General features: G+C 30.6%; 2 protein-coding genes across 2 annotated transcripts in view; one reads left to right on the top strand and one right to left on the bottom strand.

Annotated features, from left to right (window-relative positions):
• Positions 1-16,304, top strand: part of LOC124355184 (carbohydrate sulfotransferase 11-like) — a 132,110-nt gene extending 115,806 nt beyond the window's left edge. Inside the window, exons 5-6 of the mRNA XM_046806189.1 lie at positions 6,991-7,148; positions 11,904-16,304. Of these exons, the coding sequence (XP_046662145.1) occupies positions 6,991-7,148; positions 11,904-11,991 (246 nt within the window). The 3' untranslated portion in view covers positions 11,992-16,304. The remainder of the gene's footprint in view (positions 1-6,990; positions 7,149-11,903) is intronic.
• The window catches only part of LOC124355183, a 180,928-nt gene that overhangs the window by 152,322 nt on the left and 1,621 nt on the right, over positions 1-26,985 (bottom strand). The window contains exons 2-6 of the mRNA XM_046806188.1: positions 25,513-25,583; positions 23,352-23,551; positions 21,320-21,508; positions 20,095-20,211; positions 19,234-19,379 (exon numbers count right to left, since the gene is read on the bottom strand). Of these exons, the coding sequence (XP_046662144.1) occupies positions 19,234-19,379; positions 20,095-20,211; positions 21,320-21,508; positions 23,352-23,551; positions 25,513-25,579 (719 nt within the window). The 5' untranslated portion in view covers positions 25,580-25,583. The remainder of the gene's footprint in view (positions 1-19,233; positions 19,380-20,094; positions 20,212-21,319; positions 21,509-23,351; positions 23,552-25,512; positions 25,584-26,985) is intronic.

Genomic DNA, 26,985 nt, shown 5'->3' with positions numbered 1-26,985 from the left:
GTATTACTATTTCTATGAGTATTTAAGAAACATCATGTGTACCAGACTGACCTTAGCCTATATAAAATTTTGATGTAATGGTACCGCCATTTAATTATATTATTAACTATAAAAATAGGGAACTTCTGGAAGGATTTATTCTCTTAAGTCAATGCATCATTATCATGTTTTTCTATTTGTCTATTTTGAAAATTATAACGGTCATTTTTTAGTATTAAATTAATGTTTACCTCTGTTTAATGCATACGAGCTTTAATATTAAAAACTTATAATACGTTTTTTCTTCCTCCAATAAGCGAGTCCCTGGCGTCATATATGGTATATTGTTACGTAGAATCTTTGGCGTGTCAACTATTCCATGTAATCGATTTGTTAATTTCATATATAAGTTGTAAAAAGATGTTTTTTTAGCATTGCATGATTTTTACAGTTCAAATTAATTAACGTTTAAATATCAATGAAATGGAACAGAATTAACAGTGAGGTAGTCTCAGGTAAAAGGCTCTGGTGAGGTGGTTCCTTCCTCGAAATGGTGTCATTACCAGACAATAGTTTTATGGCAACTGGTCTCGAGTTTTGCGTGTCCCTTCTAAATGGGTCTGATAAAAATTATGTAGAAGGGTTTTATACAACTATAAAACTATAAATTATGAGAAAGGTATTGGGTAAAGATATAATAATTATATCTTTATTGAATTATTCTACTCAATAGTTTTTCTTTATGTTATAACAATATCCGTTACCCCGCGGCTTCGCACGCAATATTTAAAAAAAAGAAGTCCTTATATTACTTAGTAAAAGCAATTTATTATGATATAATATTATGGAGTCCTATAACAATTTTAAAACGTAAGTAGACATACATCAGATAGATATAATTTAAGTTGATGGTAAATAGTATCAGAGTTTTAACTTAATTATTATTATATCATGTTTGGCATGTGTATGGTTCTAATTCATTATATACATAACGTCACAGCTGAATCTGCCTTGTCATCCCGATCAAAAAAACACAAATCTTGGATCATACAGGTCTCGGAAACTCACTTCGGTCAAAAAGCATGTATTTCCAGTCCTTGTTCATATACTTTCAGGTATAAGATATTTCCAGTACCTTAGTAGAGTTTGCCTTGTTGTTCTGACAAATAAAAATAATATTAACTTGCGTAAGAACCAAGATGCCTACTTCGGTAAAAAAAAGTGCCTACTTAAGACCGTTTAAATTCACTTAAACTACTAGTCACAGTTTTAGCTTGCCATATTGCCTCGATCAAAATACTATATACGTTCGATTATCTAGTTCTCGGAAATCTATTTTGGTTAAAATAGTGTTGACATAAGTTGAGTTTTTGCCTTGTCCTGATGAAGAATAAACACACATAAGTAGGACTGAAAAGCCTATTACGACCTAGGGGGAGGTCCTACCTACTTACTATGTACTTTCGGTATAAGGAGGAAATCCTTATTAAGATTATGCAACATTCCAAAATTATCGTTATTAAAGTTTTGTGTTACACTTGTTTTTTGGACTGTAGCCAGGGAAAGAATGAATCGTTGAGGCATGGCAGTATTCATTTCTCTGTTTTTCCATAAGCCATTATTAAAATGTAATATCATAATGTCAAGGAAGCCCACCAGTTAAAATAACTTATGTGAAAACATTCCTAACATTTGTTCATGTTCATTAAGGTTAGTTTTTTAACAGCTTTTAATGCATTAGATGATTTTAATTCGTCACTGGCGCAAATCTGGAGTAAAGTTTATATATTAATGTTTTATTTACTATCTGCATTACACTACCGATCAAGCACTGTTTACTTATTAATGATAAACATTTAAATGTAAACAGATGATTCAGAAAGTTTGTCGAACTATAGCTGTCAACAGCTGTTTAGTGCCAGTTTAATTTGAATGATGAAACGTAAAAAAACTACAATTTTTTTCTGAATTCCAAAATATTCCAGGTAACTTTTCTTAACTTTTTCTTCATAAAAAACCTTCCTCGGATTTCAATGGACATTTTACAAAAAGAATTAGGTAAGCGAATTGGTCCAGCCGTTATCGAGATTTAGCGCTTACCAACACATTTCGCCATTCATTTTTATTTATAAGATTGTTCCCGCCTACCAGTTGTCAGCATTAATGAGATAAACTTCTCAAGCCTCCACTAGATCTGACACTGAAAAATTAACAAATATAAAAGGAAACTCTAATGTCATTAATCACAGAACATTTAAATACTACAGAACCGTGTGACATAATAACTCTAAAGAAGATTCGCATGTCCTTGAATAAAGTCAGTGATTACAAAAATCCTCAACATTATTTAAAAACTTAAGGGCCAATAATGCCGTAACAATATCTCAGTAGTGTTATACAAACGCCTTTTAAAAAAAAGAAGGGTTATTAAAAAAAATGTTAACACCTTTGAAAACAAATTGTTTGCTTTATCTGCATAAGAACATAAAAAAACACAATGAAAAATAATTAATACAATTTAAAAAGTATTTTGATGGGAAAAATATATGTGAGGTTATATTAGAAAATTAGCCTACAAGTTTTCATATTAAGAACACATTTCCTAGTTTTCATTCATTTTCATGGATTTAAGAGGCAGCGCCATTTAAAAAAATTACATTTTGAAACATAAAAGAAGCCGTAAAATTTCTGTTATAACTTATACTTATAAGATACACCTGCAGCAGCGGAAGTTACATAATTTCCGCATGCCAAATTTTTAAGCTATCACTCTTTATAAAATACTTGTAATTTTTCACTTTTAAAAATGACAAAAGTTAAGAATACCAAACTTTAACATTTTACGATAGATAAACTAATCTAGTTAAGTTAACCTTGGTACTTAACCTTGGTATACATTTGTCGTTTTAATAGTCTTATAATCCTCTCCTTCAATTTTAAGTAACAAGGATAATTAAACCATATGTCATTATAACGTGAAACAACCCTTCCAACCATAGTGTAAGAAGGGCTGTGTCATGTGTTGTCAATCTAGTTAACATTTCATGAAAACTATTGATTTGGTGAACAAAATCCTAGTTATTTTGAAAGTTAAAATCATGTTAATACAATTGATTTAACAAACTCGCTAGTGCAATTTTAATAACAAGACTGTTTTACTAGTTTTTTACTAGATTTATTTACTAGCAGTGACCCGCGGTTTTAGCTCGCAATTTCTTAGTCACACTTGTGAGCACTTTTGGTTCGAGTGAATTATATATCCGACGCCAATGTTGAGTTTGCCTTGATACTACGATCAATAAAATATGTAAAAACATGAATATTTATGGCCATTTTTATTTTACTTAATCCGGTATTAGTATTTTTGTATCGTTAACTTTGCCTTATATATGCGTATATACATTCACAGGTTTGAAAAGCGTACTTCTGTTACAAGAACTAATATGGGTTTTTACAATAATTTTTAAATTTATAGTCAAAGTTTAGATAAAATGTATAGTTAAAAGTATATTTTTTAAGAAGACTTTTAATTTCCTTATCTGGATATTTTCTTAATCTGTGCTCAATAGCGGTTGCATAAGAAGCTAAAATAAGAAAGTTAGTATCAAGCGTACTCTATTCTTTCACACTATGAATGTAAACAAAATGAAAACAACCATCTTGGTTTGTTACATGGATGTGATGCTTTTTGTTTTTACACAAACACACACACATACATACAATTTAATCGGTGTACAAAAACACACGGAAGTATAGAACTTTTGTGAATCACCGCTATCGAGCGAAGACTTCCGTTTTCACACGGTTTTCGAAAAGGAAATTCTCCCACCCCTCCTGACATTGCTCACCCGGTTCTGGGGCAGCAGGGGATTATGTAAGGGTCCATCTATACTAATAAATCCAACTTTAAATATCGAAACATTATCCGAAAACACATAAATACTTTTCCAAACTGCAGACATAAGCATTTTCACAAACTAGCTATTAGCAGGAGCTTTTTTATGAAACAAACACATGTTATTTTTGATTAAATATTAAAATACAAAATAATTTTATATATATATATACTATCTGACATAATTAGTTTATATAGTAATTAACAGTAAACTTTTTAAAGAAAGGAAAAGTTATTTGTTAAAACGCCTTTTAACAAATTAAAACAACATTAAAAACAAAAAATATTTGAAATGTTTATGTATTTAGTCAACTTTTTTACTATTGTCGAGGGAACTGCAGATGGTAAGTTAACTGTTAAAGGTAATAATTTTTAAATTTTATGTTATTGGGGATGTTTTCGTTTTTATAGCCATTTTCTATCTTCCTTTCTTTACATAAATTACTATAGGTTTGCTTATTTTTAAATCATTTTAATAAAATATGCTAAGCATGCTGTAAATATGTAGTGTTTTTCAATTCGAAAAAAATAAAATAATTAAAGTACAAAACAAAATTAGAATTTTTAAACGTACAAATTTTAACATTTTGGTGATTGTGTATGGAACCGACGAGTGTATCAAGGGAAGTAACATAATCTAATTTAAAGAGAATGTAATTATAAAAATATTGATTGAAAATCGTATTTCTAAAATTTTTTATTAGAGTCGGGAAGCTGGTCGAATACGGGTGTGGGCGAGATATAGCCAGACATATTTGTCTACTTCACAGTTGATGAGAAAGAAATTCGCTTTATTTGTATTACTGAATGCATTGACTGAAATAACCTACTGACTAAATTATACATGCCCAAACGTGTTTTCATTGCTCAACTACTAAAATAACCGCATGTATGTAACGGTTAAAAAGGCTCAATACTTATTACTGCATTTTTTCAATAATTTAAGTGATACAATTGTATCAATACTCAATACTCAATGTTAATTTGTTGTTGTCAATTAAATATATTTTATTTGTTATTTATGCTAGTTATCTTTTAACAATTTTACGTTTAGTGGCTGTTATTAAAATATGAGTACAATTGGTTGCATGTAATACTAGCTACCGTCACTGATACCCTTAGATTCACACGCAATTTTGCTCGCATGACAGATGCGTAACGGAGACATCCTTTTTAATGGCAAAGCAGGCATTTCCGACATAAATGGTGGTTATTAAAGAAAATTCCACGTATAAATCCATATAATTTCGACTAATTACATATAAAGAAAAGATAAAGATGTTTTAGAATTGGAAGTTGAAACATTTCTATTTGCACTATTTAAACAACTGAAATTTTGCTTGCTTGAATAGTTTCAAAGATTCCACTATTAATGAATTGTTAATAAATAATTTTAAGTTCAATGGGTAGAATACTGAGGTCTAAGTCCATAGCCCTTTTGTAAGTGAACTCTTGCAATACAGAGCCCTTAATTAAAGCTGGAACGTTAATATATAACATGTCGTAATTCTTTAATGATTTGTTCCTTTTAGACTAAGTATATGGTTAGATCTCTGGTGATTTGAAAATAATAAATAGTATTTAATATTTATATCTTTTAATTTAACTATAAACTGACAAAAAAAAATAAAACCCCAGGGATTACATCGAATCATAATATTAAGAGCTAATGCTAGAATCACAAACTAGCAAAGAAGAATCCCAAAGTGCTAGAAGGTGCATTTTAAAATTATAATAACATTTTCTACCACATGATTTCTATATGGTGGTTTGAAACTGAAAAAGAAGTTTTTATGGCGTAACTTTTAACACGTTTTTAGCTTCCACAATTAATTTTTTAGTCACATTCTCATAAATTTAGTATATAACTTTATAGGGATTATTTCAATTCTCCTTTCTAAAAGATGTATTGACGACACGTTTTGTCGGCAATAGTCGAAATGTAATTCTCCTCATTTAGTTCATTTTCTGCAATGAAGAAAGGTTAAATGATGGTAGCCACTTAACCTATTCTTGCAGTTAAGATTCTCCTTAGACCACTAGATACGATTATATCTTAATATATTAAATCTTAATCCTCTAAAGAAACTCTCCATGACTTCTTTTTCATTTCAAACAAGCATAAATGTGTATGAACATGTATATATCAATATTCCGTGCAGGTATTTATCGTTACAATTTACATTTTTAATATTTATTTGTATTCCATTTTTATCACTCTTACTTGGTAATGTGTTATCATTACTTCTTATAAAGTATATCTGTATCCGCTAAAAGGGGTTTATATTAATATAGTTTTAAATTAATACAAAACAAATTATTACGAGCGCAACATTCAGCGCCGTACGACTGGTGCGCGGCAACATCTCACCACATTGTCCGGCTGCACGCAGTTGACACATAGACCCTAGTAGACTAAAAGAACCTCTGAACAGTTAAAAGTAAGTCGTTGTCTCAACGACCCTCTTACTATATTTTATCCATTGAGTTTGAAAAATAGGTTGTTGTCGCTACGACCCTTCTTCACATTGCTTATACATTTCTCCATTTTGGTCCGTTGACACAAAGAATGGTTGAGTAAAAGACCTGGTTCTCTCAATAAGCATTAAATATAATTTAAGGTCGTTGAGACAAACAACCCATCTTTTGAAATATTCAACTAAACAGGTAAAAAGTGGCGTTGTTTGCTACGAACCCAGTTGAGTAATTGAGCCTTTTCATTCATTTTACTGGGTCGTTGTCACAACGAACCCATGTAGAAAATCTTAAATATCAAAATAGGGTCGTTGTCTCAACGACCTGTAGACTAAATGAACCTGTCTTATTTGTTATTTTCTCAGAAAGGGTCGTTGAGTCAACGATTAGTAGTGTAAAAGACCTGTCACCATTGCATTCTTAGCACTTCTGGAACCAACCATGATTTCAAAGAAGGATTTAATGTTCAGAAAACATATGGAAGTACTGAACTTTTCTAACTCCAAGTAGAAAATCTAAACCTATGGCATCTTCATTGTAATAACACACTGTGTGTCAAAATATAATTTTGATTTTGATACAAATCTTTTATGCTCACAACAAAAACTGACAATTATATGATAACAGAGGTTTTTCAACAGGAAGACCAGAGGTACCTGATAGAGATGGCAGGCGTCAGTCACCTGGTAAAAGCCGAGTGGAGGAATCCTTCAAAAGGTCCTAACACTCCCGATGTCATCACCAAGTACTACAGCCAGCTGACACTAACCCAGCTGCTCCAGTTATACAACATTTACAGGTCAGCATTCTCTTCGTTGGGGCCATAGTATAATTAACCTACCACCCTTCTATGTATTTGTTGGTTTAGAAAATTATGGTAAGAAAAGCTATGTGATTTAGTATCTTACATTGGAGCATTCCTGTTTATAACATCAGTGACATTAATTTTCAGATGTGAATACATTTTTTTCTAAGCTAAGAAATACCTTCACGGCTCGTATTTCCCAGCTTGTTCATTCATAAAAAAATTATAATATTTATTTCAGTTACACACAGTCAGTATCTAAACCTAAGTAATTGGTTCTGAAAATTAATGTTGTTTTGACGTTCCAATAGAAATTATAAAGAAAATGAGACTGACTATTATACAATCTATAACTGTTTTATACAACATATTATTTGTAGGTACTTTTCAGAAATTAATACAACGTTTTAAAGTAGCTGCATTGTATAAAAAGAATCTCATTGATTACCACACCATTTCCTTACTTGTAACATTTTATTAAGTTTGAAATATCAAATACATACTTTGTCTGAAAATTAAGTTATATCTACAAAGCAATATAGATTTCTTAAAAAATCAAATAAAACCAATAAAAATTGTTAAAAGCATTTACGAAATAAAAAAATTACCATCTGCTATAAATAGTTAATTAAGTCATTTTAATGCATCCATTATGAATTAATTTAAGACAGTTATAATTGTGGTATGGTAAATAAAAAAACTGTTATTGTTGTTTTATTTGTCTAAAAGGAAACAAGTACTTCAAGTACTTCTAATATTTATTCTACATGAAAAATAAAACCGTTTTGATGTATAAAACTTTGTTGAAAAAGGTAACATTTCAATTAAACAATTAATATTATCATTAATTTTCCAAAATTAATAGTTTTTAAATAAAAAAAACCAAAAAGAAAATGAATATATTATAAATATTTAAGAGATATCTTTTTGACCATTGTTCATGCCAAATAAACTATTGTTTTCAAATTACATTACTGCTTCAATTATACAAACAGCTTGATTCAAAGAGTACTAATTCCATACACAATGTTAAATCAATTCAATTAGTTAATTCTTTTAAACAATTTAACACAATTACTTGACATAAAAGGTGACAATATATTCAAATTGAACCCTCCATTCAGGTACATGACATGCTGGCAGCAGTTCAGGCTGATTAGTTCCGTGTCCATGTTTTCTGTGTGGTTTCAACAAATGACGCTGTTGTACCCTTGTAACAACAGCCTCTGTTTACATTTCATCAGGGCAAATGAAACATTTCCTTGCATGGCACAAATTTGAACTTTTCACTTGACAAACTTATTCATCAATATTAACTCGTCGTTATCTATAGTCTCAGCAATGTGAATTATCAATTAAGTACAATTTATTACGGAGATCCAGCAAAATATTTTATGAAAATGATTGAATAATAAAATATTGCAAAACCTGATACTTCTGAGTCACCAATAAATATTGATGATGTTTCATTCATTCTTCGTCTTTACACTTCATAAAATGTTTATTTTAATTATTCCTTCAGTTTTATGAACTTTTGAAACATTCTAACATACTTCAACCATTTTCTACCAAAATAAGAAGTTAAAAGACTGGTTCACTGTCAAATCTTTTTTACTCCAAGTTTTGTACAGAAATTATGAAACTCTGTAAACATTTAACATTGTATATTTTTGTTTAAATATTGTTTTAAGGTAATATGACACACTTTCTAAACTTGATGTTTATGAAATACAGAAATTCTGATTCTGATAAGTTAAAACTAATTTATTATAATTCTATAGTAATTACAATTATATATTTACTAATTAATTAGAGTGTTTACTCATTATTTATCTCTAAATCTGTTTTTAACAGTACAAATGGAAAAATCCTATTTTGGCCGTTATTTTTAGCTAGAATACAAACAACAGTATGGATAATATTCTGGATAATAATTTATTTATGAGACTGAATAAGCAAACAGAAATTCCAGGAGGCAAAACAAGATTGTGCGAGGGTAGGAATGGAAAATGTGTTATTAATACACTTGTAGCTGAACTCTTGGGAAATTTCCTTGGCATAACCTTATACAGAATTATTCACATTTGAAAATGTTACATTAATGTAGTAGTTTAGAATTGATTTACAATAAACACGTGAGGTTTCGTGAGCATTAAATCAATTTATTGACTCACAACCAGTACAGAGATTCGTTACTCTGCAATCAACTAGAGCTCCTGCTGAATTCATTGTTGTGCATTTTTATAATAACAGCTTTTATTTGCCTGAGATATACAGTATTATTATACAAGGTAACCTTTAAAAACTGGAATTTGACGAATGCCGATTGGTTTTTACTTTATAAAAGTCGAGTAGTATAAATAATAAAAAATATTAATTACAAAAAAATATGTACATTTCTTACACCTAAAAATGTACTCTCTTATATTCCCTTTTCATAATGTCAAACATAGTATGGATAAATTATACACGTATGGAGATTATTCTCCTACTTGAAAAAAAAATAAAGAGAATACTACAAGAATAAGTATAACTAGTGGAACCAGTTTAATTCTCAATGAAAACAAAAACAAGCATATGTTATTCAAAGTAATTGAAATAACCAATCTTGCAGCTACTCGACTAATCAAATTTTCTGGGCGCAACATTAAATAAAAATGTCCTCTCTTTAAAACAGCAAAGAGATAACCCTAAAATAAGTTTTGGTTTCAATTGACATGCCTTAAAATGAGTCGAGGCAATGTAACTAAGAAGAAACTACTACTACACATCATGTATTATTTGAAAATCATGTAATGTACACTTCACCTTGGTCCTATCTTGTTTAATGTTTACATCAACGAATTAGCCAACATCTTTTTGCTGATGACATGAAAGTAATCCACAATCGCCACCATATTTAAACTAAGTGCAAAAGTGGTATGCGACTGAACAGTGAGAAATGTGTGTAACTTTTCATTAAATGAAAACCTTGCTGTTTTTTCCAAACCAACTTTGAAATGCAATCCTGAGGAGGGTTGATGTTTTCAGGAACCTTGGAGAGGGCTTCTGTCACTCTTTAAATATATGAGTCTCATATGAACTTTTAAGGCCAACAAATGTCTTGGTTCATTGAGTTTGAAGAATTATTCAACAGCATTCTGAATTAAGAAAGAGACAAACTCTTCATTCTATAAGTACAATCTCATCCGGAATACTTGTCTATTGTATGGTGCCAGACATATCTTATCAAACCTTATATCAATGAGTATTAAATAATTATAATTAAATCAACACATTCAGAGGGTCCTTCCTAGGGCATATCTGGACAAGAATCTGCAGCTGTGTGCTTGTTACTTCTAGGCTGTCAAAGAACAAGTCAATGGAAGCACAAATTTAATTTCCAAGATGTAGCAATCTAAGGCTATGCTGAATGTGCTTACAACAAGCAAGGTCAATAGTTGCTGCTGTCTGGTTTTGGTATAAGTACGGAAGTTGGTCCTCTCCAGAAGGTAAGGATTAGTCATCTTATCGTTGATAAGCTTGAGAAGGAAATACAAATCCACCACTCTTTTCCCACATGCTAATTTCTGGAGACTGTTTATCGTTGACCGCTATTTACCCGGACCATCAAAAAAGTTTAATCTAGCTCAGTAGGCTAAGACACCTGATACCGATGTCTCTGCACAGATTGAAGCTGAAGAGCTTGTTCCACTCAGCTGATAAGGTTAACACCACCAAAGCATACTCAAGAACCTAACAAACGAATGTCTTGATGATTGAACATCCTCACACAGTCCATGCTTGACAGTTCGGTTGACATGCCCTGATGTCTAAAGCTTTTGAAGGATGTGTTAAATACTTCCACCAAATTCAAAGGATGAAACTATTTTAACACTATGCTCATTTATTGTATCATATCTCTTCCCCTGAGCCTCATTAAAAATGTAGTCAGCCATTAGAACATTTCTACTTCTGTTATACACAATGAACTTGGTTTTGGTGGAATTCACTGACATGGCATTTAAGGAATGCTGATAGAGAACATCATCACAGACTCTCTATAAATCTTGGCAGTTCCGTGTACATCTAACTTTTCCTGTTACACACAATGAACTTGGTTTTGGTACAATTAACTGACATTGCATTTAAGGAATGCTGATAGAGAACATCATCACAGACTCTCTATAAATCTTGGCAGTTCCGTGTACATCTAACTTTTCCTGTTATACACAATGAACTTGGTTTTGGTGGAATTCACTGACATTGCATTTAAGGATTTCATTGCATTTTATTTTTCAGTATGATTGTCTATCCGCAGGAAATAAATGACCTATAGACTTGAAATTTTCTATCAGCAAAGCCTTCTACAAAACATGTTGTGGCGTACTCCTACCTTGTTTAAGGAGAGTTTAATTAAAATTTGTTTTAGTTTATAAATTATTATTATTAAAGTTAAGATATAAGTTACTTCAGTTTTATATCTCAAGTTATATAACAAGGTACAATTTACAAAAATAATATTTGATCTACAATTTTGAAATCAACTTTTTGCAGACATTTATTATATATGTTTTAAGACATCAGATATTTCACAGTGCTAATATTATTAATAAGTTTTGTAAGTTATTCAATAAGTTATTGCTGTTGTAAACATCAGTATTTAATATTAGGTCAGCAGACATATATTAGGTATTTTAGGTTAGTGCTCTCTAGAAATGCACTTAGAAATCCTATCTATGTTGACCAAATGTTCTGTCATGTTTTAAGGTTCGACTTTGAGCTGTTCGGCTACACCCTGGACCGATACCTGGAGTTGGCCACCAACGACACGCCCACAAAAGCCATTCTAGTCTGACAAAGCCTGCTTCACGTCTCCCCTCACCTGCGTTACCGTTACAACTCCATCAATCGCTTGCCTCTCTAGGCCAGTCCACTGTACTTAGCCATTTGTATACCGCTTTTCTACTGAACTTAGAATCTACTCCTGCGAAGCGAACTAAAGACATTGTTCAAGTGTAGACCAGTATAGACGCTGTTGATAACATTATATAAACAGTCCTTTACAAAATAACAGGGGATTATTTAGTAGTTTGATTCCATGAAAATTGGATGAATGCTAATGCACTTCTGCAGTTTTAGCAGAACCGCAAACTATTGTTATGGATATTTCTTGAATGTACATTTATAATAAAATAAAATATTGCACATGAGATGAGGATCGGTCCAGCCCTTAAGTTTAGTAATCCTCAACAAATGTTTGGAGTGAAGGATATATCTAAATTGGTATCATTTAAAATCATTGGCTTTAATACTGAATGTTTAAGATTACCGCAAACACTTACTATTGATTAATACTTACAATTAAAGATTTAACTCATATTTGTATTTATACTTTTTTATATAAATTAAGTTTTACCCTGTAGGCAGTGCTTGATTTGAGGCGGAACACACTGGAACAGCGTTCCAGTATCTCTCTCTGAAAAATATGCACATGAAATTTTCCAGTGCACCTCAGAAAGACCAGGAGAATTTTCCAGAAAATAGCTCCAGGGTCTCCTTTTTTGGGAGAATTCCGTTCTCCACTGATCTCTTTTTCCAAAAATCAAGCACTGCTTATAGGTGTTTAAAAGTTGTAAATCAATTTTATGAAATAAAATAAATTTTTAATTAGAAGTCTCTTGATTTGAGTGAAGGTTTCAAAATATTACTTATACAAGTACCATATAAAAATAAAAACATTTTACCTGTATCTTTATTTAATATGACCTTATAAAAACATTTAGGGGTAATGGCGCACAACTAAAAATTTCAACAATATTTACTTGAATATTCACATTTTGTTTCAGTTAATGTAAAGAATCAATACTAAGTTTACTTGGATATTCATTGTTTATATTTAAAGTGTACAACGAAATATTTATTTTTTATTCACTACATGACACCCAATGGATACTGTCCAATTATGTGTGGTGCAAATATAAAAATTTTCTCTGTGTAAAATGAAAAAACACTCAAGCTACATCAAGGCACAACCCTTAGTTTTCTAAAACTAATAGTTTTTAATGATGAAATTTGATACCTACAAATTTAAAGCTTCCGCAGCTCAATGCAACCTGATCAAACAGCAATAATTTAATATAATAATAAATCATAATAGTTACCATACATTAAGATTAGAACTCGTAATTCACTTTTACTTTTACTATTTTTTTACTACTAAAATTACTTAAGGTTTTAAAATATGAACTACTTTGTTATTATTGGTTATTACTTTTAATGAATTTTATTAAAATGTTTTGATCTAGTTAAAATAATAAAATTATGTTTTACATAATGAACTGTTACTAAACTATATATTTAAATTGTTTAATAGATATTTTACAATAGTCGATATTGTGATTAGTCACAAAACATATTTGTGGTAACGATAAAAGAGCCATTTCCATTAGTGAATTTTTGAAAGGCCTAACATTAGTGCGCTTATAATGAATTATAGATTTTATTCCTTAATTATTGTATTTTAGATATTTAATAATTGTAAATGCTCTTGATACTGTGTTATTTGAAAAGATTTTATGAATAAGTATGCAAATATTATAAGTATTTAGTCAAGAGATTTACTGTAAGATATAATATTGATAATTTTTTAATATTTCTAAATCATGATAGTGTTAAGAAGCGACAGTAATTAATTATGATGCATTTGAACTTTATTAGTTGCATTATACAGTAAGCAATATTTAATTATCTTCAGAAATCTATAAACGGTAATTTAACTTTATATACTGATCATTTCAATCAATACAATTAATTAAATTCAATTTTGCTTAAGGGGTATTTCACAATGGTCAAGTTCCTTTATTTTAAGTTCAAGACAGCTTGCTTCGTTTGTAATTTTAAACATTCCTTTTATTTAAAAAAATAAATTTTAGCAGTTGTAATACAAATGAAGCACTTGATAAATGTTAATTTTTTGTGAAATAATGACACTAATGACTTAACCAGAGCAACAGATACACACTCAAAGCAGACCGTTTTGAATGAATTTAAATATGATTTATACAAATCAAACAGTGTTGTTTTATTCATAAAGGACTCAACAGATCTTTCTTAAAATCGTGTCATGTCCGTCTGGTGATTACCTTGATAGAAGGGCCAAAGAGACTTGAAACGTGGTATACAAAAATTAATTTCTTGGTCAAAGAAATTAATTTTTTGGGTCAAAATTGTAATATAGAAATAAAATTCCAACATTTTTAAATCGGTCTTATAGGGAACCACAAAAGCAATGAGAATATTGCACAATATACAAATTTACATGATATGATATCATGTGACATAGTAATACATGTGATGAAGCTATTTTGTTGAATTGATTGATAAGACTTCCAAACACGTTCACAATGATGTTTTTTTTCCAGAAATTTTTATTTGCCGTCGAATTTTTCAATTATAAAGGCTAAAAACTGTAATCAGGTTCTTAAAGTCAAACATCTAAGTATATCGAAAAAGGTATGTAGGCCTTGCAATTTTGCACAAAAAAAATTATTTAATTGATTTTTCAATTTTTCTCTGTGTACCTCTATGAGTACCTACAAAAATGTATTTACCTTAAAAATTAAGCAATCGTGTGCCTGACGGGGTACATTATAGTCTGAGGTATTTATTTGCGTGGGATCAAACTTAACAAACCACCAAGATAGGCAAACAATAAAAAACCAATAAGGAAATGCATGTACCCCATCAGGCGCACAACACACTTTACAAAAGCCCGGTATGTACCCGATGGGGTACACATCGTCGTAAACGTGTTAAGTTCTGCTGGGTCCTTCGATATTCTGTTGTATCCATTTATGTCACATACGTTGAAGTGATAAGTAACTTTAAACCTGTTGAATAACCACTTATTTTGCAACTAGTTATGTACCTGAAAAGAATTCCATTCAAATCAATTGAATCAAGTAATGTTGTGTCAAGAACCATAACTATTGTAAATTCTATTTTATATCAAATTTAATGTATTTTCCAATAATCCCTTATGATTGTCTTTATTTACCTTTTTTGCAGTTATTACTATAACTATTGTACTTTGTAATTATATGTGACTTTGTTTGTTACAGTCTACATACTCTAATTCCATTAAAATGCATTTAACCGTATTTTTAGGTTGTTAGCATTAAATAAACCAAAGACACTTTCAATAGCTAGAGGTATGGTATTACTTGGTTAGTCTAAGAACTCTATAAATGTTTATTGGTTGTCACTATAAAACTGCAATCATTAAAAGAAATATTTTTTGTATTTGGTTGATCAAATAATATGTGTGTCTAAACATATCACATGTTACTAAGATTAATTTAGGAACTATATAAGAGTTTAAATCAAGCAATAATCTGAATAGCCAAACACAAATGTCAAGTTACATTATTACCAAAGCACCAATAAGGTCCAAAACAAAGCCCTACTGTTGAAATACAGAATTTATCATTTCAGTAATTTGTTTTGTTACATGTAATTATGCATTGGAAAATAATTTTATTCATTCACTATTTTTTGTCTATAGTTAATTTAACTGTATAAACCTTTTGCCGTTAATTTCACCATGTTGTACAGTAAAATATTAAACTTGCTTTTCATCACATGAACCAGAACATTAGAGTTTTATCTAATAATAAATTCTATAAATAATTTTACTTTGTTAGTTTTCATGAATTAATAAAAACTCATGAGTATTTAAAATTTACATTTTCAGTACTTAACTTGCAAAAGGATTAAATGCCCAATAAAACAAACAAATTTCTTTAAAACTTTCTCTAATGGTGTAGAATATAAGTGCTTACTTTTAAGAAATAATTGTCAGGTTGTCCACCTACTGTAAACTCTGTCAACTGTACTTATCACATTTACTGATAAAGGAATTGTCACTGTTTTGAATGAATAAGATTAGACTCTTTCATCTCCATCAACTTTGCACTTCACACTAACTGTAGGGAATATCTCTACGTGTGCAGAGATATTAACCACAACTAGGCTTAACTAGGGTTAGTCCTTCTTGTTATGGATGGTTGTTTGACAACACTTTGTTAAAATTCACTTTATTCTGTAGAAATGTACATATGTAACATAATGTTATATTGAATTTAATAAATTTGTTAGTTTTGTTTGTAATCTCTGTTCTCTCCTCATATAATTAAACCAGAAAATGTAATCCTGCCTGTCTAGTAGAAACTATTGCTGCAAAAATCATGTACACTATTTGAATTTATGGTATCACATCTTAAGAATTGTTCATCTGATATCAATGTAACAGATTAGAGAAATAACATAAATATTCTCAAATCTTGACCAGTACATATTTAGTCTTGGAAGTCATGTCCAGCAGCATTCCACTCTGTCTGCATGAAAAGAATAAACACATGCTTTATTCAGTGGGCTGTACTGTACTTTCAGGACACAGGCAGTCTCGAAGATTGGTTATTTTTTATTCTTGACCATAAAGCAATTATAACCACTTCTTAATACAAACACCATTTCAGGGCCAACAACACACAACCAGCTGTTTCCAGATCCCTGAGCTGCTGGTTCAATCAGGTCTCAACATCGAGCCGTAGCTTGGACATTTCTGATTGGCCAAAAAGGATCTAAAGAAATATGACTAAGAAACTTAACACCTCCTTATACACCAATCACTTTTGCCATGCAATTTAACTTTACTGCTTAATGGCCTTGGCCCTTCTAGAACTTTTAAGCACAGTATTTTTCACTCTAATTATTGTGGAGTTATTGAAATGAAGTAATCTACAAATAACAAACAAATTGCTATTAAGGACATTTACTTTGGTTAAGATATTCGTAATCTGACCTTTCCGTAAAGCGTATTGAAAAATTTTGAGGTTATAGTCTACTCTTAAGGGCAAATAAACTAAACTTTACAACTGCAAAGAGAGTTTAAAAGGACAGTTAAAAATAAGCACCAGAAATAATTACATAACTTAACGTAAGCATACGTTGAGTACAGAGTACTGCATAAAACAAAAAAACATCTCTCATTTTTGACATTTGCGCAAAATTTTTCTATCAATTATTACATAATAAGGACTCAATGTTAATAGTTTTTAAAAACTTTAAAGAATTTAAAGCAAATTTATTTGGTTCAAACACAATTACAAATATATCTGTTCCAGATTTCTAGATGTTCGTTCAGAGATAAACGTAAAACTGTGATAATTATGTATATTTTGTAATATTTGTATTCAAACTAATACCATAACATACAATCATATATGAAAACCTATTAAAAGAAAAATAACACTGAACTGTGAATGACATTAAAGCAAAGCTGTCCCAAGGAACAAAGTACAATTTTTATTAAGCTCTGAAATATAAAGTTTTAGAAAGTATAAAATACCATATCAGCAATACGAGTCACAACTATATGTACCGTAATGCTTGGCTGATTCCAATCGAACCTGGTCTTTAATATACGCTGAACAAGTTTGTAAGCTATCCACATTCAATTAAAAGTTTCACTGTAACGGTTATTCATGTTGACATATTTCTACTCCGTGTTTATTGCAATTGGACTTTTCAACTAGCTTTGTACTCAAGGCAGTTTATACAACTTTTCAGAATTTCTTAATACTTTCTCAACCTGGCAGTTTATGTTACCCTTTCTCATATATTTTGGTTTAATTTTTGGTCTCTATTTTGTTTTTAAATGGTTCAATTTTTTTATAGTCCTCTATATCCACTTTAGCAATATTTCCTCTGATTATATATGACCTCTTGCATATTGTGGTTTTACATCAGATTGTACAATAGTCATAGTAAATATTTTATAGAAGTAGTTTTATACACAGAGTATTTATACTGGTATATATTGAGAGACAGTTAAAGAGGTTAGTCACAAGTTCTTTTTTAAAGAATATTATTTATTTAAAATAATAAAAATGTAAGAAAACTAAATTAGCCTTCACCTAGTTTCTAGTGTCCAGAATTTGGTGCAATCCATCACATTCTAACAACAAGGAGAATAAATTTAACTTTGCAATAAATATTGAAAAATCTTGGAACAATTGGAAAAAATAGTAGTAATAATGTTAATAAAACAGTACTTTTCCAATATAGTTTATTTTTGGGGTGAGGCCTTTCGAAACCAAAGGTTTCATCATCAGGCGACTTCACAAATAAATATGTATATTATTTCTATTACAATTAATATTAAAATACTATATGGTGTAAATAAGCAAATAAAAACATTTTGGATGTATTTCAGTAAGTATGAAAAATTAGATATGACTACAGTTTAATTTTTGAATAAATTGAGGAGAAAGAAGACGGTCTTCTTCATTGTTTATGAGTTTTTCTTTATTTCAGTTTATGTGTATTTCCAAAGCATTTAATTTTATCGACTTTGTTACTTCTTCTATTAATTTTAGATTTTTAATTTATTGTTGCTTTGTAGGCCCAATGTACCTATTAATAATAACCATTAATTTCAGTGGAGATTTCTAGTGGTAATGGATTTTGCGATGAACCATCGCTATTTGTAGGTAGGTCATGCATCAGCAACAGTGACTAACAGCAGAAGATGGATTAATGGCAACACATTATGAAGTAAAGGCATAATCTACTGTCTCTATCACCCCAGAACATAGATGTCAAGTAATTTAGTAAGTAGAGAGTACCAGGCGCAAAATAGGTACCTGTGGTGAGATGACAAGCCGTTTCACATGTGGTGTACAGCAGCAATGCCATCTAGTTATGTGAAATTTGTAATTATTTGGACGCTCCCTCCTCCCTCCCCTTAGTCCCCACTTTTATGTATACGTTAAAACTTGTTACGAACTGTATTCTTGCATCTCTAACTCTTACAAAAAATCAATAACCTATAGAGTATTACACCACTTTAATCTTCCTACTGATTACATATCAATCCATCTTCGATTCTCGATCCGAGAACGTTCGATAATACTTCGTAAGAGTCTTCAACATGATTGATCTCATCAGGTAACTCTGAGATAAAAACATTTCTTCCACCATTCAAGCGATGACAAAAACCGTCACCAACGATAACAGAAATCACAAGTGAACTTACGTGTCACTGGTATTGAACACTGGAACTCCAATCACCCACTTGCCGTTGTGTACACGTCTCCAGGCCTGTGACAGTCTAAGTGGAGGCTGCTTCACTTGGTCTTGCATTGGGAATGGAGGTCCCCAAGCCAACACTTTCTCGTCCCCCTAAGTATTCACTATCCATTACTCAACCTTAAAGCGCTGTTCATGTTTTTTTAAATTAAAATTTTATATACTGATTTTGGAAGCAATACATATACTCCTTTGTTTATGGCCATCGTTATGATTAAAAAAGGTACAATATATATATATATATATATATATATATATATATATATATATATATATATACTGTTGTTAAAATTTTAAAAAAAACTGGCTCATTAAAAATATTATAAACTTATAGTAGTTATTGTGGAACTATTCAGTGATAATTGCTAAAAGAGTGAAAGAGGAAAAGTATACTTAATACTGACAAAATTAATAAGAATTTGACAGCATTTACACCCTTCATAATGAGTTACGGTTTCAATTTGAAATTAAATTATTAATTACCTACTTAAGATGCTGAGATACCCAGTATTAAAGCAAATACAAAAAAGAATCATTCAGTAGTCATATTGATCAGCTGCTCATGTCCAGTTTCCAATATATAATTCAATTTCTTTGCCATCCACAGAAGGCCAGGACACCTTTGCAAAGCTCCAAGCTATCCACAGAGCTATTGAGAATGTTAGGTGACTGGAATATTTCAATATTCTATAGCCTCTTACCATTCCCAAAATTCCACTTCCAAATATCTGAACTACACATGCTGCCAGTTCCGATCGATATGGGTAAATCAAAGAAATCCAACACTTTCAATAGTAATCAGTCTAACCTGTGGCTGAGTGTTGGTATGTCCTAGGTGGGGTGTCAACTGGTAGAGGGCTCGGACCCGGGCACTACGTTTCTCCTGTAGCAACTTGCGGGCTTTGGCCAGTCGTAGGGTCATTTCCTGGTGTATCACATTTTCTTTAAAACTTACAATCATAAAAAAGTTTTGAAACATAACATATAAATATCTGATTAACTGACATTGTTTAGTTACAGTTTACACTGAGCTCCTCTGAATTCACTAGATTACTAAATTGACATAAGGAATTTTTGTTTTTCGGATACTTTATAAATACCTCGGCTATACTTTGGACCACAAGCAAAAGTCTCTATGGAACAAGTTTTACAATGCTTAGAATAGTGTCAAGTCCCTCACGATTGGCCCAAGTCCTGCACTAACACTTTCTAGTGACTTCCGCTGATGTTAACTTCAACAAGAGACCTCTTTATAGACTTACTCAATTTCCCAAGCTCATCACACTAGAGATTTGATGAGCCAACTAAAGAATTAAACCATGGGAACTATTCAATTTATTATGTTGTCCACAATGTGTTTCACAAATAAAATCATTCAAATGCAGTGTAAAGTCAAACAAATAAAAATAGGTCAATTATGGTATCTTTAAAAGCAATAAGTTGAAATTTCTATTTATAGTTGCTAATCTTTACATTTATCTTTCTTTCAACTTATAACTTACTTGCAATTTTTTTTATTTCACTGCCACACTATTGGTAGATCAAATTATGTGTATACACTTTTTCTGGAATCTGGAGTCCATGTCCGCCTGAAGAGATCCAACAAGACAAAAAACAGTATATATCTTAGCAGTACTACTTAGTAAGCCTACTTGTGACACAGTGTCAGATTTCAGATGCTGCACTAAGCGAAAGGTGATATGGAGCTAAACTCGACATTCACATTAAATCAACCCTTCCCACCATAATGTATTACTATAACATGTTAGATTAAGCAGGAGTGAGACCTCTACTGTCCAAGCTTTGTCTTTAATTAAAATCAATTGTAACTTTATGTAATTCATTTCAAAATCAAAATTTGGGAAATGTGTATTACAACATTATTTTGACTGTGAGTTTTGAGATAATTCAAGTTAATTTAAATATTTCTTCAGTTTCTAAAACATTTTATTGTAATAAGAATGATTTAGTTTAAAATCAACATCAAACTGAATGAGAAAATATCAATAACTTGACCAGAGCAACGTACTCACATGCAGTTTCCCGCTGAGGCCAGAGGTAAGTTGAGGGACAGGTTGAGGAACCTCTGCATGCAGCTGACCCACAAAGTCTGTGACAATAGGTTCTCTATCACCCTGCGTCCATATCACAGTCTGAGGCCTCCCCAACATAAGTCGATCCTCAATCTGCACTCGAGTTACATTCTCGTACGTCTTTATAATCTATAACATTACAGTTTCAAAGTTGACAATTACTATCTAAAATACATGATTAGAGAATACTCATTGCAACATTTTTTATAGCTTGCATTACTAAATCTTAACTCTTTGAGAACCAATGGACACTAAATCGTCCATGGTAGTATGTGGATAAAAGACTGCCTGGACTAAATATCATTCAACCATGTTCTGTTAAAAAAAACTGCTGGATGGAATAACATACAATTGTGATAATTTTTATAATGGAATAGCCGAGTAGACTCGTTTGTTACAAATTTAAAAACAAACTTTGATAGATCCATTAATATAAATGAAAAATCCATCTGTATAGGCAAAAATTGTGTGTTACAAGTTCTATGAGGGTCATTCGGAAAGTAAGTTACCGAGGCAACAGATCAAAGAACAGATGAGTGTGCAGCACAATTTATTAACAGCACTGCTATGCTGCTACTTTTAATATTCATCTGGCAGCGTCACAGTGAATGTTGCTATGCCATTCTAAGCCCTCTAAACTAGTGTTTAAAATAGCCACCGCAATAAAATCTGTCACTGACATTATAGCATCATTAGATTTCATTTGGTAAAGAAAATGCAACTGGTGAAATTCATTATCAATTGTGTTCTGCGTATGGAGAAGATTTATTATGAACTATACCGCAGTTAAAATTGTCTGGTAAAGAACAAACTAATGTTAATGACGAAAAGTAAAGTGCCAATGGCCAACTGCCTATGGCCACTGACGGCCTTGTCGAAATCAATCATAAGGTTAAGAAAAATCGAAGGTTCACAATCACAATTTTTCAAAATATAGATTTCAAAAACTCTAGTGCATGAAATTGTGCTTGAGAAACTCGGATATTGTAAATTTTATGTCCAATAACTACCCAAACTATTGACTGATGAACTCAAACAAAGAGAACAGAGCCAGCTCCAAAGTTTATTATCCAGTACTAAGAAGAAGATGATAAATTTCTTAACTAAGTCATTGGTAATAAATCATGATGGTTTCTCTTGTCAATTTCAAATAGAAAAAGCAATCAATGGAATTGGATCACACCTCGTCACCAAGAAAACCGCCGTGTTTGGTTAAGTGCATAAACAGCAGAATTTTATTCATGTTTAAAAATAGTTTAAGAACGTCTTTCAAATTTATATAATGAAAAGGCTCTAAAAGTTTGTGTAATTCTTTTTTATTTAATGAATCTATTTTCTTTCCAAACAAACCTCATATTATAGGACTTGAAGTTTGATTTTTTTAAACATTATAGGTTATTCTCATCAAGGTAATGGACATAAATGGGATTTGTTGACTGAAATAAGATAAGTATTTCTGACCTAGTTTATTTTAAATGAGGTCATTATTAACACAATCAAATGCTTTGGAAATATTATACAGCATAGAAACTATGTAATCTATCCACGCAATTAAATTTAAAACAGTTTCAATTACTGAAAATTACTTGGATAACTATTTTTCTGAAAATAAAATTTTACAATTAGTCAAAACGTTCAATCAAATTCAAAATCATATTGATCTTAAAAGAACATTTTTTTCAACAACGGACAATGTAAAATAGAACAAATATACTTTAATCAACATTTTATGATATTATGCCACATCATCAGATTACACTTGGTCAACTATTTAATTACATCATCAAACGTAATAAACCTTGATCAAATCTGAACAGTTCTGATACTTTTCAAACTGTGATCAAATTTCATCAAATCATTTGATTGAGATTGATCGGCTGGTATTGTTAGTCAAGATTTGACAAAACGTAACAAAATTTTGAACAGGCTGAACGAAGAATGATAACTTATCTCCATTCTCAATAATACTTACAGATAATGGTTTCTGCCTCTTGATCACTAGCAGTTGTTGATTACTACGAACCAAATAGTATTTCTGAATTGGGTTATAGGAAGTAAAAATCATTAAATCGTCAGCTTCTCTATCTAGATCTAACGAGTCCACAACCTTCCGATCCACAAACTCCAACAGTTGACCACTTGAGGTGCAAAGACCAGTCAGAATCTTCCCACCTGTGAAATTTATAAAAATTAAAACAATAACAACCCTGTTAAAATAAAGTATAATTTGACATTTCTATGAAAATACAATAATTATATGCACCTGAATTTCAAGTGTTAGGTGTGAATACAATTTGAAAATGTATAGTATTTGTGGATGTATTGAAATCAAGGAGTTCTCTATCTTTATGAGGTTTCAGTAGTAATTAAGTAATAGGCACATAAGTTAATACTTTTTCTATTATATCCAATACTTAAATGTATGTGCTTGTTACTTTAAATTAGAATCATCAACAAAATAACTCTTGACTTTCTAAATATTTTATGTGATTGCAAGATTTTAAAGTTTCTACTATTGAGGTTTTAAGTAACACTAAGTTATTAATTTTATGAAAACTTCTAGTAACAGTTTGAAAACTTTTTTTAATACACTCATAGGTTACTCTGTAACAATGAATTAAATGTTTCCAGTTAAGGGTATTCTGCACATAATTGGGTAAAAATTAAAAATTTATTTTATTGCAGACTATTGTTTTCTATTTAATTCTGAAAAAGACAACACAATAGCTTTTGCAAAAAAACTGTCTGTTTTACCTTCAAAATTGTTTTTATAAAGGCATGTTCTGAATTTTAGCCAAGCAGACCATACATTTTGTTACATTTTATCTGTGATTAAAATATTTCTATATACTAATGACCTTTTTTTCTATGATTTTCTGGATAGTATTTACTTATGCACGTTTCTGTTTACTTTATTGTATTCTTGACTGTCTGTATGACAACTTAAAGAGCTGTTACTTTATTATGGAAAATCAAAACAAAGTTTCTAATTGATTTGTTTTTTAGTGTGTTACTCATGGTAGTTTATTTTTAGTGATACTTGCATAGTGTTTTATTATGAGGAGAAAGAAGAGAACTAAGAAGAGATTGAGTGAGAGCAATAATAGAAAAGCATGTTTGTAAAGGTGGTTGACAACAGCTGAACATACATATGAGGCTACTTTACAGACTAAGCCTAGCTAGTATACAGTGTTTTTTATTAATTTGTACAGTAAATATATTGAAACTTGCTCTAGTGTTTAAAACTCTCCTAATAAGTTATGTAAAACGGCATAGTAAAAATTATCAGAGTGTAAAACCAACTAAGACGTACAATAACAATTTTACAGGATGATATTGAGTATGTGTTTTTTTCTTGTGATAATCTGAAAACTTTGTTTTTAAATTTTTTAAATATAAAAATCTTATTTCTCAATAACTATAAAAGATAGAAGAGTTAAACTTTCACTACGGTACATATTCTCAAATACATAATTAGAAATCCTATGCATTTTCATGATTCTACACTTTATAGAAAAAATAAACAATTTACATAAATGTAGAAAAATTAGAAAAAATATTAAAGTTTGAAATTTACTTCTTTATAAAATTTTTTGGACAAACATTAGTAGATTCAAAATGCATAGGAGTTTAGCTATTGTCATTGGCTACAAAACTATTAAAAATCATGAGTGTTTATTGCTTGGTCTCTATGCAATAATAATTTTAAAATGTTGTATTTTTTACAAAACAAAGCATTTTTACTTTTATTGCACATAAACCAAAACCAAATATCATTAAAAATGTTTCTATAGAAGAAAACTCATAATTGTTCAATAATTTTAATTTTCTTACATGAGGCTTTTCAACATATAAGATGCCATCGTCAGGTGTGGCCTTAGATTTCGAAAGGCCTTGTGGAAAAAAATTAAAATTATTGGACAATTGTGAGTTTTATTTTATAGAAAATAATCTTTTCAATAAGGAGAGCTCCTCCTTCAATGACAGCATTTAAAAAGCAAACAGTTCATGGTTTTTCATGCGGGAAATCTAAAAAATAATAAAAAGTAAAGAAAAAAAGCAGGATATAAAAAAACAACCATTGTAAATGCAGAATCTCCTTAAACTAATATTGAAAGTACAATATATCTTACCTCCTAGTATGTCTACTGCAAAGCATTTTGCAACTTGTATGAATGCTTGAGGTATATCTGGTTCCATTGGACTGAAACAATGTCAGAGCTTTCATAATTAGAAGTACAACAATTATGTTCTCTCAAATCATTACCTAAAACATATTGAACTAACAAATCTTAACTAACACAAATCTTGGTCTTGCGATGAATACAGTAGTAACATCTATGATATTCCACATTGGTATAAAATATGACACAAAATAAGTTGACACACATACACAACACTAGATATTCTAGAAACATAGGAACTGCCCCTCTTCAACTAACTAAATCATTTTAAACTATATTGTACTCATGATATTTTATATTTCTCATGTCCTATTTAATACTCTTTGTTCTCTTTCTTTTAATTCTCTACTGGATTTCATTAAATTAAAAAAGAATTAAGACTCGGATCAGTGATTGGTGCTTTATACAGATTGTGACCCGAATTTGAACCTGACCTCTTCTCCTCCTACTGATTCTTGGTTCAGATAGAACGTCTTGTTATCCTGCTATATAGTTATTCATATCCACATCATAATCTCTCATATTTGTCTCATTCCTCATTTATATTAAAATTACTGTCATATATCAGTAGTTTACAAACTATTTTATTTTGTTTATTTTTGACAAAGTTTATATAACTCATGTCTGTGCAAAGATTATGCTATCCATGCAGGCATTCCTTCTAATATCCATTTTGTCAATAATATTAATTTGTATTATGCAGTAGGCTAAATATAAAGGTTTTTTTCCAATCTTATTTTCAATAGCTGTTTTTATGCAGTACTCATTATGGTGTAATGCTACATGAAACAATAAGACATTTGATCAATTGAATGGCAGTAAATAAAATTTATCAACTTTACGGTTAGCTTTGTTATTACCGTACAGTTAAATTTATGTGTAGAAAACTCGGTTGCTCAACTGTGCTTAGAGATCATGTCTAAAACACTGTAGTTCACTCAATTGTGCACTGATGAAACAATGAGAATTCCCCTTCATGTAGATTACACTATATTTTGTTGTCTGGGTGTCTATGAAGTCGCAACAATATATAGGTAGTGTTCATTTTGAGCTTCTTCGTCACCGACTATCAGACGAACATGACTCCAGATTCCAGGAGTCAAGCCTGTGAAAGCGGCATATTCCAGACACTGCTCTAAAAGTAAGGTGAACTGGAGCTAAACTCAACATTCACATAAACTTTATTAATAAAACAAAATGCATTAGTTAGTCCTTTCTGAACCTCATTTAGATAGTCATATTAATTTTGTTTCTGTGTTGTGTCTCATCCAACATTAGTAGGAACTCAAATTTACAGAAAATGTATACTTCAAACAATTCTATGATCTCAAAGGTCAATGTTATGACTAGAATATACTGGGAAAAGTGGCCTAATACATCACACTGTGGAGGTCACGACTTGTGCCAAGGCAAGCATATTAA

The sequence above is a fragment of the Homalodisca vitripennis genome, chromosome 2 (genome assembly GCF_021130785.1).
Source record: "Homalodisca vitripennis isolate AUS2020 chromosome 2, UT_GWSS_2.1, whole genome shotgun sequence".
Lineage (NCBI taxonomy): Eukaryota > Metazoa > Arthropoda > Insecta > Hemiptera > Cicadellidae > Homalodisca > Homalodisca vitripennis.
This window is presented reverse-complemented; position numbering and strand designations above follow the sequence as displayed.